This window comes from Cynocephalus volans, chromosome 7, assembly GCF_027409185.1.
Source record: "Cynocephalus volans isolate mCynVol1 chromosome 7, mCynVol1.pri, whole genome shotgun sequence".
Taxonomy (NCBI): Eukaryota; Metazoa; Chordata; class Mammalia; order Dermoptera; family Cynocephalidae; genus Cynocephalus; species Cynocephalus volans.
The window spans coordinates 135937966-135950623 of record NC_084466.1 but is presented as its reverse complement, the minus strand read 5'-3'; the positions used below and the strand labels follow the sequence as shown (position 1 = coordinate 135950623).

Below are 12658 nucleotides of genomic sequence, written 5' to 3'. Positions count from 1 at the left end.
CAAAATCTGTATTGTTTTCATACAAGAGAAACTCTGAATTTAATAAAAAGTTAAAAGCAGGTAACTCAAATTGTTAATACTTGTTTTGATGAATGCTTCCAAGGCCCATCTTAATTTCATGAAAGACAAATATGTCTCCTCCCTCAGATGGGCTATGAGAAAATAATTATGCTCTGTTCTTTAAAGTATCTTGACCAGCAAGATGGAAGAGGTACAGAGGTGCTGCCAAGCTCTTGTGGAGCCTTAGTGGGGTGGAAAGGGAAACAGAAGCACTATCTCATCTTTTCAGTAAATGGTTTGGCCCTGAGGTCAATCTCCCTCATACCCATGTGACCAGCTAAACTCCATCTGAAGCTGAGAAAAAAATATTACCATTTAAGATTAGATGAACACAGAATTTAAATGGTGCCCTTAAACTTGCTAGGGAATACCAGGTCACATACAGACTGGTTTGTGTGCATGTGGTTATGTTCAAAGTAATGCCCAACAGAGACATGCAATGAGTTTAAATAGGCTTCATACAGGAAAATGCAGGGTAAATCAGATTATGAGAGGAGGGGAAAACAAGATAAAAGGAGGACTAGTAAATCTCTTTGGTACGAAAACAGGGAATGGCTGGCTTTAGAACCACTGCCCAAGGTTCTAGGGGCATGTCAGATTTGGACGGATGAGCAGCAACATCTGGCTTGAAATCACCCAGGGAGCAGACTGCACAACCTTGTTGAATACATGTACCTTTGCCTCATGGAATTTGGAGCTCTCTAATGGCCACATCAGAGAAAGTGCTAGAAAATAGAAGCTTTTCCTTTTATATCTAGGGATTAAGTAAAGAATGAGAAATAATTTGGAAAAGTCAGCTTATGGCCAGAGATCCTCCTGAAAAAGATGGTAGTATTCCTGTATTCCTACTTCCTGAAATTCATAAGAAAATTTTGAATCTCTCTGTAGAGTATTCTGGGATACATGGCAGAATCATTTGCATATCTTATTTATTTAAAGTAATAACATGCAAATTCCATGAGATCAGAGGTTTCTTTCTGATTTGTTCATCTGAAACAGTATCTGGCACATAGGAGGTACTAAAATTTTTTTTCTTATAATTTTACAAAGGCCTTGCCAGGACCCTAGATCCGAGGGGTTTCCTCTCTCGATGTCTCTCTATTGTCCATCTATATATTTGTCCCTATATATACATATATGGATAAAAATATGCATAGATATACTCGTATGTGTGTGTATGTGTCTATATATACACTCACTTGAATATTCACTATACATATTTATATACTTACAAAGTTATTTATATTTTAGAAATTATATTACAATATTGCCTTTGAACACCTAGGACTTGAACTAATGCTATATATTGTTGTTGTGTATCTACCAAATGATGAAGCTTTAGACTGTAAGCATTAATAATACCTCATATCTTAAATACTGTCTATGCAGCTAAACTTGCCTATGATGTTATTAACCCTTAATTAATAGTGATTTGACAGCTTAACAATAGAGTCTACTTTGTTATCATGGGGACTTTAATTGGAAATTTAGATGGTGAGATAATTCTGATTGGGGGTATATTTTAGGAGAGTGGAATAAATTATTGGACAAAACTCAAATCACAGCCGTTATTTCCTGAGCAATGAATTCTACAGGAAATCCTTGCTCATATTTTACAATAGAACTGCCCCAGAAATGTCCTACTATAACATAAAATTTGCATGTAAAGGCATTAGTTACCAATGTGATATACCCCTTGGGTGGATTATAGCAGCTCCTCATAGAGTTTGACATCTTGTCTTTCAATTTCTGACCGCAGGATTCTGGGACCCAGCCCAGTGCCTGAATGTAGCAGTTGCTCAAAACGAGTGTCAAGTCTTCAAAAGGCATAGTCCACCACCCGTGGAGTTACAGTGAAGATTTCACCAGCAATTTGGAAAATGCAGAGAGAATTAAAGAAGAGGATTTAAAATCAATCTTTAAGGCACTTGTCCCCAGTGACTTTTAAAACATTCTGTGGAGTGTTCCAAATTTTCCATCACAAACGTTTTTTTAATAGCAAGGACACTGGGATTCCTACAGATGCTTTCTTAAGGCCCTATACAAATCCTGTAGACCTGGGACTCTAAGAGACCCTCCTTTGCAGTGCTTCTGCTGAATTTCCTAAAAAAGGATAAATTTTTTTAGAATTACAACCTTTTAGAAAGAAGTAGAAAGAGGAGATTCAGTTTTACGAATGAGGAAATGGAGGCCCCGCAGGTCTAGCGACCAGACAGGTATTCCACAGCTACCGGATTGTACAGAATCGTAACTCAGGTCTGGGTTCCTAGTTGCCACTAATCCCTTAGAGTAAGAAGACCACACCCTTCCCCCAAAACAGCACAGATACCTATTATGAGCCCTTCTGTGCCAACCTCACAATACAGCATGTACCCCTAATCATGCCCATCAGACTCACTTCATTCTGTCCAGAGATGAGTTAAGGTGTAAGGTGTTCCAATCAACCAGGAATGAGGAAGGTAGGGGGCAGTGCTGGCTACTGGAGGATTACCAAACCCTCCAAGCCCTGCCAGACACATGAGCACACATAAACCTAGATGATCAATTTTGAAAGGATTAAAATTTAGTATACTTTTAGGAAATAGTATCAAATTATTATTATACTTTTCTTTAATATTCAGAAAGTACATCTTTCTGAATTTTTTCTGGTTTTTCTTATAGCTTCAAGGTCTGTATCCTAATCATTCATTCTCATTGTAAAGGCGTGTGGAAAAAAAAAATGTTCACAGCAAATTAATCTGAAGTGGTATAGGAATAACTATATGATTGTGTGTGTCACAGATCCTAAGAGTCTCTATTAAAATATTCCCTGATTTCAGTATGTTGACTGTTTTACTCTCTCCATCCTAGCCCTCGCCTCTTAAATAGTTTTGGAAAGACAGAAAGCACATCTAAAAACCTAAGCTTTCTGTTTGCTTGGGTTTTGGATAAATGGGAATTTGTTGTAATACTTTAAGTTCCATTAGAAACCATAACTTCAGTTAGGACCCAAACCTCTCTAATCCTAGCGGGAGTTTTTTGGATTGCTTGGTGCAAGCATAAATACTTCCATTTTATAGATGAGGAAACTTTGCTCCAGAGATTGAAACACTGGTGGAAATTTCCCTGGGAAAACTCCTAGGTCTCCGTGGAATTAGAACCGAGGACTCTGTTTTCCTTTCTAGCACAGCAAAAGAATTACTCACGTCATGATGTGCGTCTCCACTCCTGCCTCCACCAGAGCCCCATCGACGAAGAGAGGAATGGAAGTGAAGCCATACTTGTCCCAGGAGTGGCCCTCGTCAAAACTCACCCTGGGTTGGAAACAAGTACATGGAAAAAACAGCTGAAAATAAAGCCACAATCATTTGCAACCATTGTTCATGTTATTAAATTTTCCTCTGTATCTCCCTCTCTGGCAGTTTGGATTATCAAGGGCATTAATCTTCAACATCTGCCTATATTATTATGAGATTTGATCGAAAGTACATTTCCTGGCTCAGGCAGAGACAGCACCAGAGCTGCAGAAATACTTCAAGACATTAGAATCGGAGAAAAAAGAAAAAAACCCAAGCAGGAGGGCTTAGTGGCTGGAGTGTCACGTTTCAAGTACTAGGAATGGAACCTGAGGTTCAGTTTACAGCACAATCAATTCAGCCTTGGAGTTTCTGACGCAGACAAATTGAGTAGTGCGGGGTATATCCTATGGGAAGGGGGGTGTGTGTCTTTCAAATCAAACCTTAAAAAAAGCAATTTCCTATTTGTTCACAATGGATGTTAGGATCATTTTCCCTCCCCTATGTCACTTTAAGGGGCTTTTAGGGATGACTCTTGAGTGTATGAGATGTTCTGAGTGACACTGTTCCATCTTTCGTCAAATGGTAGGAGGAAGGTCTGGCACCTCTGGATACAGAACCTGGAACTCTGAAAGATGCTACTATTGGAAGAGCCTTGAGCAATTCTGAGTGCTCACTTCCTTCAGCTCTGTGATTTTAGCAAGTACTTGTCTGCCTCTTAATTTAACCAGGGGACATAGCCTAAAGATCATCTCTCCTGAGAAGCTTTTCTGAGCACCCCTTCCTCCCCAAGACAGCTTTAGTTCCTTCATCCTCCGAGATTTTTCTTGCCCTGGCTGATTCTTAATTCTTCTCTAAGTCTACAGTTTAGAACTAGAAATCTCTCCTATATGTTCCTACAACAACCTGGCCTTCTCCTATCATAGAAATGAACAATGACATCTTAACTGATCTTGAACCTCTCAATTCAAGATTATAAACTCTGGGAGTTCAGAGATCATGTACAGCATTCATTGAATGACCCCTTAACACCACATATATATCTCTATGGCAATGCTTCTTACATTACATTATATATATTTTAGAAAATATATCTGACTTTCCCACTAAATTGTGAGCTTTCAGAGGTCAAAGACCATACCATTAACTCTGTGTTCTTAGTACTTATCAGAAAAGCTGGCACATTGTTGATACTACATAAGTGCTAAATGAATAAAAGAATGGAAAAAAATAAGGAATAATGAAGGGCCCTCTTTAATCCATCATCCAATAATTTTTTCTAGCATGATTTATACTGGCATTGGAAAGCTGGATGTGGGAGTCTCTGTCCCCATCACCAGCACCTACCCATGCCATTCTCTATCCACTGGCCTTTTGTCTGTCTCCCTGTCCCTTTCTCTTTCTTTCTCTCTGTCTTATCCTCTCTTCTCCAATATACATATTAAAAACAATAATAAAGTCGAGCTCTTTACCCAGCTAGAGTAAACTGTCTCTCAGAAAACAATTTTTGTATTTATGATATACCCAAACCCATGACCACAAGTGAAAAATAGTCTGTCATACAAGTTTTTATGAATTCCTCTATTATTAATATCTGTCTTGAATTTTAAGAACTTGGTCATTTCAGCCTTATTTTTTTAAATAAGCTGAAGGCCACATAACCATTTAAGCTGGACTAGAGAGAGCTGGGCAGCTCTGAACTGCTTTTTGTAGAAATGGGTTTCTCATTTCAAAAGTGAAACAAAGCACAGTCGGGAATGAACTTTACCTTTCTTGCCCTGTATGCCATTAGTTCCTAAAAAAATCATAGTCGCTTCAGAGTGTGCCATGGCCACTGGCTAGTTAACTCTGTCTGATAAGTCTAGGAGGTGAGGAAGCATTAGTTTAGTTTTTTATTTTTATTTTTTTAAAGTTAGACAAATTGGTTATTGTCTTGATAAACGGAAGCCAAAGTGAGCTCAAGACCTCTCTCCTTGTCTCGTTCTCACAATTTCCTTACTGAAAAAGGTCCAGACCCAATTGCAGTGAGTGCCACCAGCACCCCGGGGAGCCTTCACACTATTGTCATTACTAGTAGGGAATAGAACAGCCATCTTCACTTGATACAATGAAGAGAAGACACCACAGAGCCGACGGTGAAGGACCATCCCAGCCTTCCAGCATCAAGAGAGAAGCCCCAAAGCAAAGCTAAGCCCAGATGGGGAGAGGAATTGGCAAAGATCAAGGGCCTATTGCATGAAATGAGTTCATATGAAAGGAGCAGAATCATGAGCTGGAGGGAAGAACAGGATCAGCAGAGGCACAGAGAAAAGATGAGAAATGCCAAAGTTAGGCTGGAAAAGTAGCATATACTCATGCAATAAAGGGAGTCCAGGGATGACGTAAGTGAGCACGAGCCAGCGAAGAGCTCTCTAGGGTGAGGAATGAATCCTGTGACCCTCATTTCCAGTCAATGTACCATGTGGAAGCCCAGGATTGTATCATTGGTTGACTTTCTGAGATCAGTAATTTCTAACACTTGACTCTCTCAGGCTGAGGCAATTATAAAGAACAAAAAAAAAAAAAACCACCTCCCTAAAGAAACATGAAAAAATACATTAGGAAAAGCAATCTTGGTTATTAGAAATTTGGGTCTGGATGGGCTGCCATTTGTGAGAGCTATTCTTTTTAACAACTAGGAGTTTTAAAATGTTCTGAGGTAACTATATTGAATGGCATTAGGCCTCACAATCAGCTTAGCATAAGCACAGCCATGTTAACCACTTCCTCACTCTGCCCCCTGCCCCCTCCCTTTCTCTTAAGGAAAGTGCTTTCTAAAAAAACAAACAAAAAAAAAATGGATTTTGTGCAAAGCAGAATCTTGTGCAAAACAGGAAAACCACAGAGCTGTTACAAAGTGCTAAATGCTCAGAATAGCTATCCAACCTAATTCAAAACCTATAAACCTCCTAATTAGTCTATGTGAGGCAGGGAACAGAGCTTTCAGTCTCCCCTCCAGGTTTGCTGGAAATAAACTCCCTGACGTGGTAAACATTTGGCCCAGAGTCCTTTAATCCCTTTGTCCCTCACCCACCTTCTCCTCCTCAGGTCAATAGCTTATTAATGGTCAAGACAAGGGAATTGGGAATCCTTAGTAGGTCTATAAGTGAAATTGAAATCAGTAGAATTGCCAATACTCAGAGAGACAGGAATAAATTTCCAGTTGACCTCCAAATAGTGGCAACATAGGACTACAGAATCAAAATAAAATAAAATTGATTCATCCAATACTTATTGATGCCTACTATGCGCCTGACCTGGCAGTGGCCTCAGTTCTGGGATCCAGTGATGAACAAGAAAGGGGAGGCACTAGCTTCAGTGGAACCTACATTCTAGTCTGCGGAGATGAACAACATGCAAATAAATTGATGAAAAAATATGTTATTGTAAACAGAGCTGCAATGAGTATGGGAATGTAGCTCTGTTTACAATAGCCAAGATGTGGAATCAACCTAAATGTCCATTGATGGATGATTGGATAAGAAAAATGTGGTATATATATACACCATGGAATACTACTCTGCCATAAAAAAGAATGAAATTATCCCATTTGTAGCAACATGGATGAGCTTGGAGAAACTTATGTTGAGTGAAATAAGCAAAGCACAGAGGGATAAATACCACATGTACTCACTCATAAGTGGAAGCTAAGAGAGAAAGAAGGAAAGAAAGAAAGACCACAGTGGTGTATTGGACTTGCAGAGGGAGAGGACACACGTAGGGATACAAAGTGGAGTGCGGGAAGGGGGGATGGGGAGGGAGGTTGGGGATAACTGGGTGGAGGACACGGGGTATAATCACAATTTGTGGTAATGGTCATGCTGCCATTATGGATCTGGCCATCACATCTTGGGCATGAGTGGTGACAATCAGCTTTGTATCCCATGAATATTCATAATGAATAAAAAAAGATAGGTGATAAGTATAAAAAGAAATGTTTTTCAAAGAGTTATTAAATTAAACTAAGTATTTTTTTTCTTGCTAAAAAGAAAAAAAATCACTTAAAATTTCAGATCTCAGAGATACTCATTCTTAACATTTTTGGTGTAATTCCTTTCAATCTTTTTGCCGTGTATACATATATGTTCATATGCATTTTTAATAAAGTCAATATTATATTCTAAAAATATATATGAGTTATAAATAACTGTCATAAAGATAATTAAAACAAAGTGATCTGATAGTGACCAAATAGCAACTTTGTATTGATGTTTTAAGAAAACCCTCTTTGAGGAGGAGACATTTAAACTGAAATCTGAGTGATAATAAGGAACTAGCTATGCATAGAACCAAGGGAGAAATCTAATGTGAAATATGGCTGCTCTATGGGAAGAATAGAGAGACTGTCAGCAACTATAGCTCAGTGTGAAAGGGAAGGAGTAGAAGGAAATGGAATCAGAAAATAAGGCAGAAGCCCGATCATGAAGGACCTTGTTTACAATTAAAAGGAGAGAGATATGATTTGATTTAAACATTAAAAGACAACTTGTACTTCTCGTGATGAATGGATTGTCAGGACGCAAAGTGGATACAAGGAGATGTTTTGGGAGAGAGTGGTAATCGTAAGAGACCCAGTAAGAGATGGAGCTCAGAAAAAAGGTTATAGCAGTGGAGAGAGAAACAGATTGAAAGATTTAAAATAATTTTAGATGTGAAGCCAATAGAATTTGGTGACAAAATGTACATAGGCTGCACGAGCAAAACAAAGAAATCATGGACAACACTGAATTTGGGGCATTAATCAATCAGGAAAGGAAAAGGGGAAAAGTGGGAGAAGCAAAGCTTTCTGTGTGTTTCTGTTTTGATCCATGACACAATTTAGATGCTTTTTAGACTTCCATATTGTAACACTGTGAAGGAGACCTTTGGATGAATGCATCTGAATTGCTGATCATAATTGGGGATGTAGAATTGAAAGTCACTAATAAGGTAGGGTGAACTTAAAGCAGAATGCTTAGTACACACACACACAAAAGCCCCACAGTTGGAGAAAGGAGATCAGCTAGTGAAATAATTTCAAGCTGAAAAGGAACTGGGGTCATTGTCAATCAGCTGTTAAATATTTTCTGGCAAGGCATTATCATGTGAGGTAATGAGGCCACAGTGAGTCTGGTACATGCTCACAGATAGATTACATGCCTAAGAAAATAGATTATTATTCTATCAGATCCTAAATTATATGAATTTCAATCGTTGTAGAAAAATTGACAATCAGTGTGATTAAAGGTAAAAAACAAATTGCCCTAGAAACAGGTTATATGAATTTTTAGACAGATAAGGGAAAAGAATAATCAAAACTAAATTCATTACCATTTGCTTTTTAAGTTTTCTAAGTGAGAAAATTTCCATATATTAAAAACAAACAAACATTTGTTGACTACCAAAAAGGGGTAATGCTTGTGAATGAAATTAGAGAGAATGTAGTTGGGTAAATAAAAGTATCAATTAAAAAAACACAGAACAAAAGAGAAAATATTTCCATTCTAGTGACTGTTCTAAGGGAAACAGTCAAATATTTGTGCATAAGAATGTAGGCTCCCAAATACATTGCCTCATTCAACAGTATATCCCAGCCTCCATACTAATGCTGGATAAATAGTATATGTTCAATGAATATGTGCAGAGTGAATAAACAAATGAATAAAATCTGTCGAGTTGCATATCTGTTCATTTCCCAAAACTTAGAAAGGCTAGAAAAAAAAAAAATACATCTTGAGTCTCTTTCCAGCTGTGTGATTCTAAAACTCATGCATACTTGCGGAGCAGACTCATTTTATGTACATCTATGCAACAGAATAGGGGTCAATAGGCAGAAGTTACCAATAGATTCATTATTGCTCAGCATGAAAACAACCTTTCTAACAACTAAAGTCATTATACAGGATGGAAGCCTACTGTCTTGGGTGTTTGCAAGTTGGTTAGCACTGTGGTATTCTGGTGAAGAGGGGTAACCCTTTGGGGTGTCACAAAAGTATGTGCTATACCAGGTGTAACACCAGATTACACAACCTCTGGGACCTTTCCTCCCTCATATGTCTATGACTATGATATTGAGATGATACAAACTAAAGGAATAGAATCTTCCAAGAACAACCAGAGTCCTGCCCATTAGTCTGTAGCATACAAACAGTTATATTGGTCATTGACATCAGTGTTCCTCCCTCTAGTGAGATGTATTTCTCCGTTTTATTTTATGTTAAAGCATGAGGTGGTAGCATTTTAGCCACCTGGAAATTCTTCAGAATAGCACATGCACAGAGGCACATATTGGTTGGAACTACTGTGTTCATGCAAATCCCCTTGGAACAAAACGCTAGCGACCACAACCATTTACAGAAGAACAAAGGAACACAAAAGACCAGGTGATGTTTTCCTCTGTTTCCAGGAACATCCCATTGAAAGCAACATTGACAGCTTGTCAGGGCTAAGCAAGCAGTCACAGCTCAGTCTACCTGGTGATTAGGTGCTCTGCCTATTGTGAGTTTTCATTAGAGCTCTGTGTTTAGCGGTGCTCCATTGTTCATTTCACTCTAATGCTTCTAAGCTATGAAGGTAATACCAGATGGACGGCTTACCTGCAATAGCACTTAGGTTCTAATTCCTATGCATCCAAATGTACATGGTCGCAAATAAAGGGGTTCATTTGTATGCTGTTTTGTCTTCAGGCCTATCTGGCTACTTATCATTTCAATTTGTAGGAAACAGCATGCCTTGTTAGCCTAGCTAAAGTTTCCCCAGCTTTTTCAATTATGACTCCCATTTTCTCTGAAAAGCAATGTAGGTATTATTTAAACCAGAGAGCCACTACACCCTTGTGTGAGAGTAGCTAAGCTGATGTCTTTTTCCTCTGCAAATATATATGCATATATATGTCTGTATACAAAATAATGTCAGCTGGAGATGTATAACAGAAAATAATAATAAACTGATTACTTAACCTTTCTTTCACTTAACAATGAGCTATTTGTTTACCCTGACGGTTGTGACTTAATTAGAAGCTACTGGTGATGAAGAAGCTACATGTGTGTTTCAGAAGCTTGCATCTCATAACCAGGAGACAAAATCGGTCAACAATTTCGTAAGAAAACACTGATGATAATGACAAGGTCAAGCCCTTACAAAACACTCAGCCTTCGAAAGAGAAAAGCAAAGGAGAATTCCTGCATGAGTTATTTGTTGTTGTTTTCTAACACATAATCAATAGCTGGCATTTAACCATTTGCAGAGATTGATTCAGAGAAGGGCATTGACAGATAGGCAAGTAAGCAGAAATCATGGTCCCTGTCCAAATTCGGGGAAACATTTGTAGCATTTATGACAAATGACAATTTCAACATCCCTTAAAAGGAGGTAATGCTTAGTTTGAAAATCATCTTTAATACTAGGTGAACAAATGGAGAATAGAATTATCATTATTATTATAAGAGGAAAGTCAATGGAAATGCAGTTATTTTTTCAGAGCTCTACAGATATTTTTACCAAGAAAAGAGATATTACATGGAGCAAGAGAAAACTCAAACTTGCATTGATGACTTTAAGAAGGATGATTTCATCCTACTTATATATCCCTAAGTGAATATTGAATAATTTTCCCAATGTGGATGGTTTCCTTCCAGGCTTTCTCAAACAAGCACTCCTTTTGGAAGTGAGCAGGTCTCTGCAGAGAAACTACTGCAGATCAGACTGAAGGGTCAGACATAAGGGTGTTAAGATTCACTAGAACCAAAACTTGCTCTAGTCCCACTGCCCCATGCATTCCTTCCTTGCCAAATATACTCTCCTCTTCCAACACCAAAAGAAAACACCACCAACAAACTCCTCCTTTCCTCACTACTTCTCTGTAGAAAATCCTGAAAGTCAACAGCTAAGTAAGTGCCTGTTTCCTACAACAGTCAAGGGAACGAGCAGGAAGGTGATGGTCAAGGGTAAGATATGGTTGCTTCCCCTTTTCCCAGAACGTAAGGTGATGAAACCTGCCCAGCTCTATTTGTCTACAGGGCATTTATCGATTTTCTTATTGAGATTTAGATGGGGCTCTTAAAACATAATATGGGGGCAAAGAACCGTTGCCTTTCTTGTTTAAGAAACAAACTTGTTTTAAGACACAAGCTGACTTCTCTGAGAGTTCAAGTCCTACTCAGTCCTCGAGAGAAAAATCTCTTCCCTGCACAGAGAGGCATGGGTCTGAATAGTGGAAGAAATTACTGCCAGCTCAACCTTAACCCGTCAACCTTAACTGGCATCTAAGTTCTTCGGAGTCCTACACACTTTACTTACATTCATGGCTCCAATCAGATATAATCTTCTGAACATTCCCTACATTTCCTAAATTCCAGGATTTGGTCAGAGTCTTCCCTTCCCGTGGCTTGCCTCCCACCACTCCTGTAACTGTTGGCTTCCTTCCTTCCAAGACCAGCCCTCATGCCACCTACCACAGGAAGACTCCATTACACACCAGAAAGATTCCATCCTGCCTCAGCATTCCAGCAACGCACACAGCCAGCATCCTTTAGCCGACATTGCTTTGATTTCTGGTGATGGATGGCCTATCTAAACTTTTATCTTGACTACGATCTCCCAGAAAGCAGGGACCATGTCATAAGATTCTGTGTGCTCATTGCAATATCTAGAAAATAAGCAGTTAAAAGGAAAGAGACCCGACTTGGTGCTGCCAGGTACTAGCTGTGTAGCATTGAGCAAGATATTTAATATGTCTGCATACTCGCATACATAGGGTTGGTTTAAGAATTAAATTAGACAATTCATGTAAGGGTTTAGACAGTGCCTGGAATGTAATAATCGCTCAATAAATGCTGACTAACATTAATACTGAGCCATTCCAGTTTTTGAATACGACCCCAAAAGTATATAATCGGTAGTAAAATGATACTGAACAATTATGCTGGGAACTTTTACAAGTTCATCCTTGTGTTGGTAGAGCACTTTTCTTACAAATGGCTACATATGTCTTTTTAGAATTTATTTTCATAGTACATCTGTAAAATTATATAGTGGTAAGTATAACTATCTGACTTTATGCCTGGGTGGGATATAAAATACTGATAATATTTGACCATTTTTGACCTAAAAATGGCAATTTCATATGTTTTAACCTAAAATGTCCAAACGGAGAAAAACCTTCTTAAGTCCTTGCTAAGGTGGCTGAAGTGTGGATTTGGCTGCAGGGAATCCTATTATTACAGTCTCATTCCTCCCAGTAAACTCTTACTCTAAAAGTGCTGGTCTCCCAAAATGAGGGGTCTGTCAGTTAAGACAGGGTCCTT

The 12658-nt window shown here is 38.6% G+C and overlaps 1 protein-coding gene across 1 annotated transcript in view; it reads right to left on the bottom strand.

Annotated features, from left to right (window-relative positions):
- The window catches only part of SORCS3 (sortilin related VPS10 domain containing receptor 3), a 575161-nt gene that overhangs the window by 70566 nt on the left and 491937 nt on the right, over positions 1 to 12658 (bottom strand). The window contains exon 14 of the mRNA XM_063102487.1: positions 3246 to 3353. Coding sequence (XP_062958557.1) covers positions 3246 to 3353 — 108 coding nt within the window. The remainder of the gene's footprint in view (positions 1 to 3245; positions 3354 to 12658) is intronic.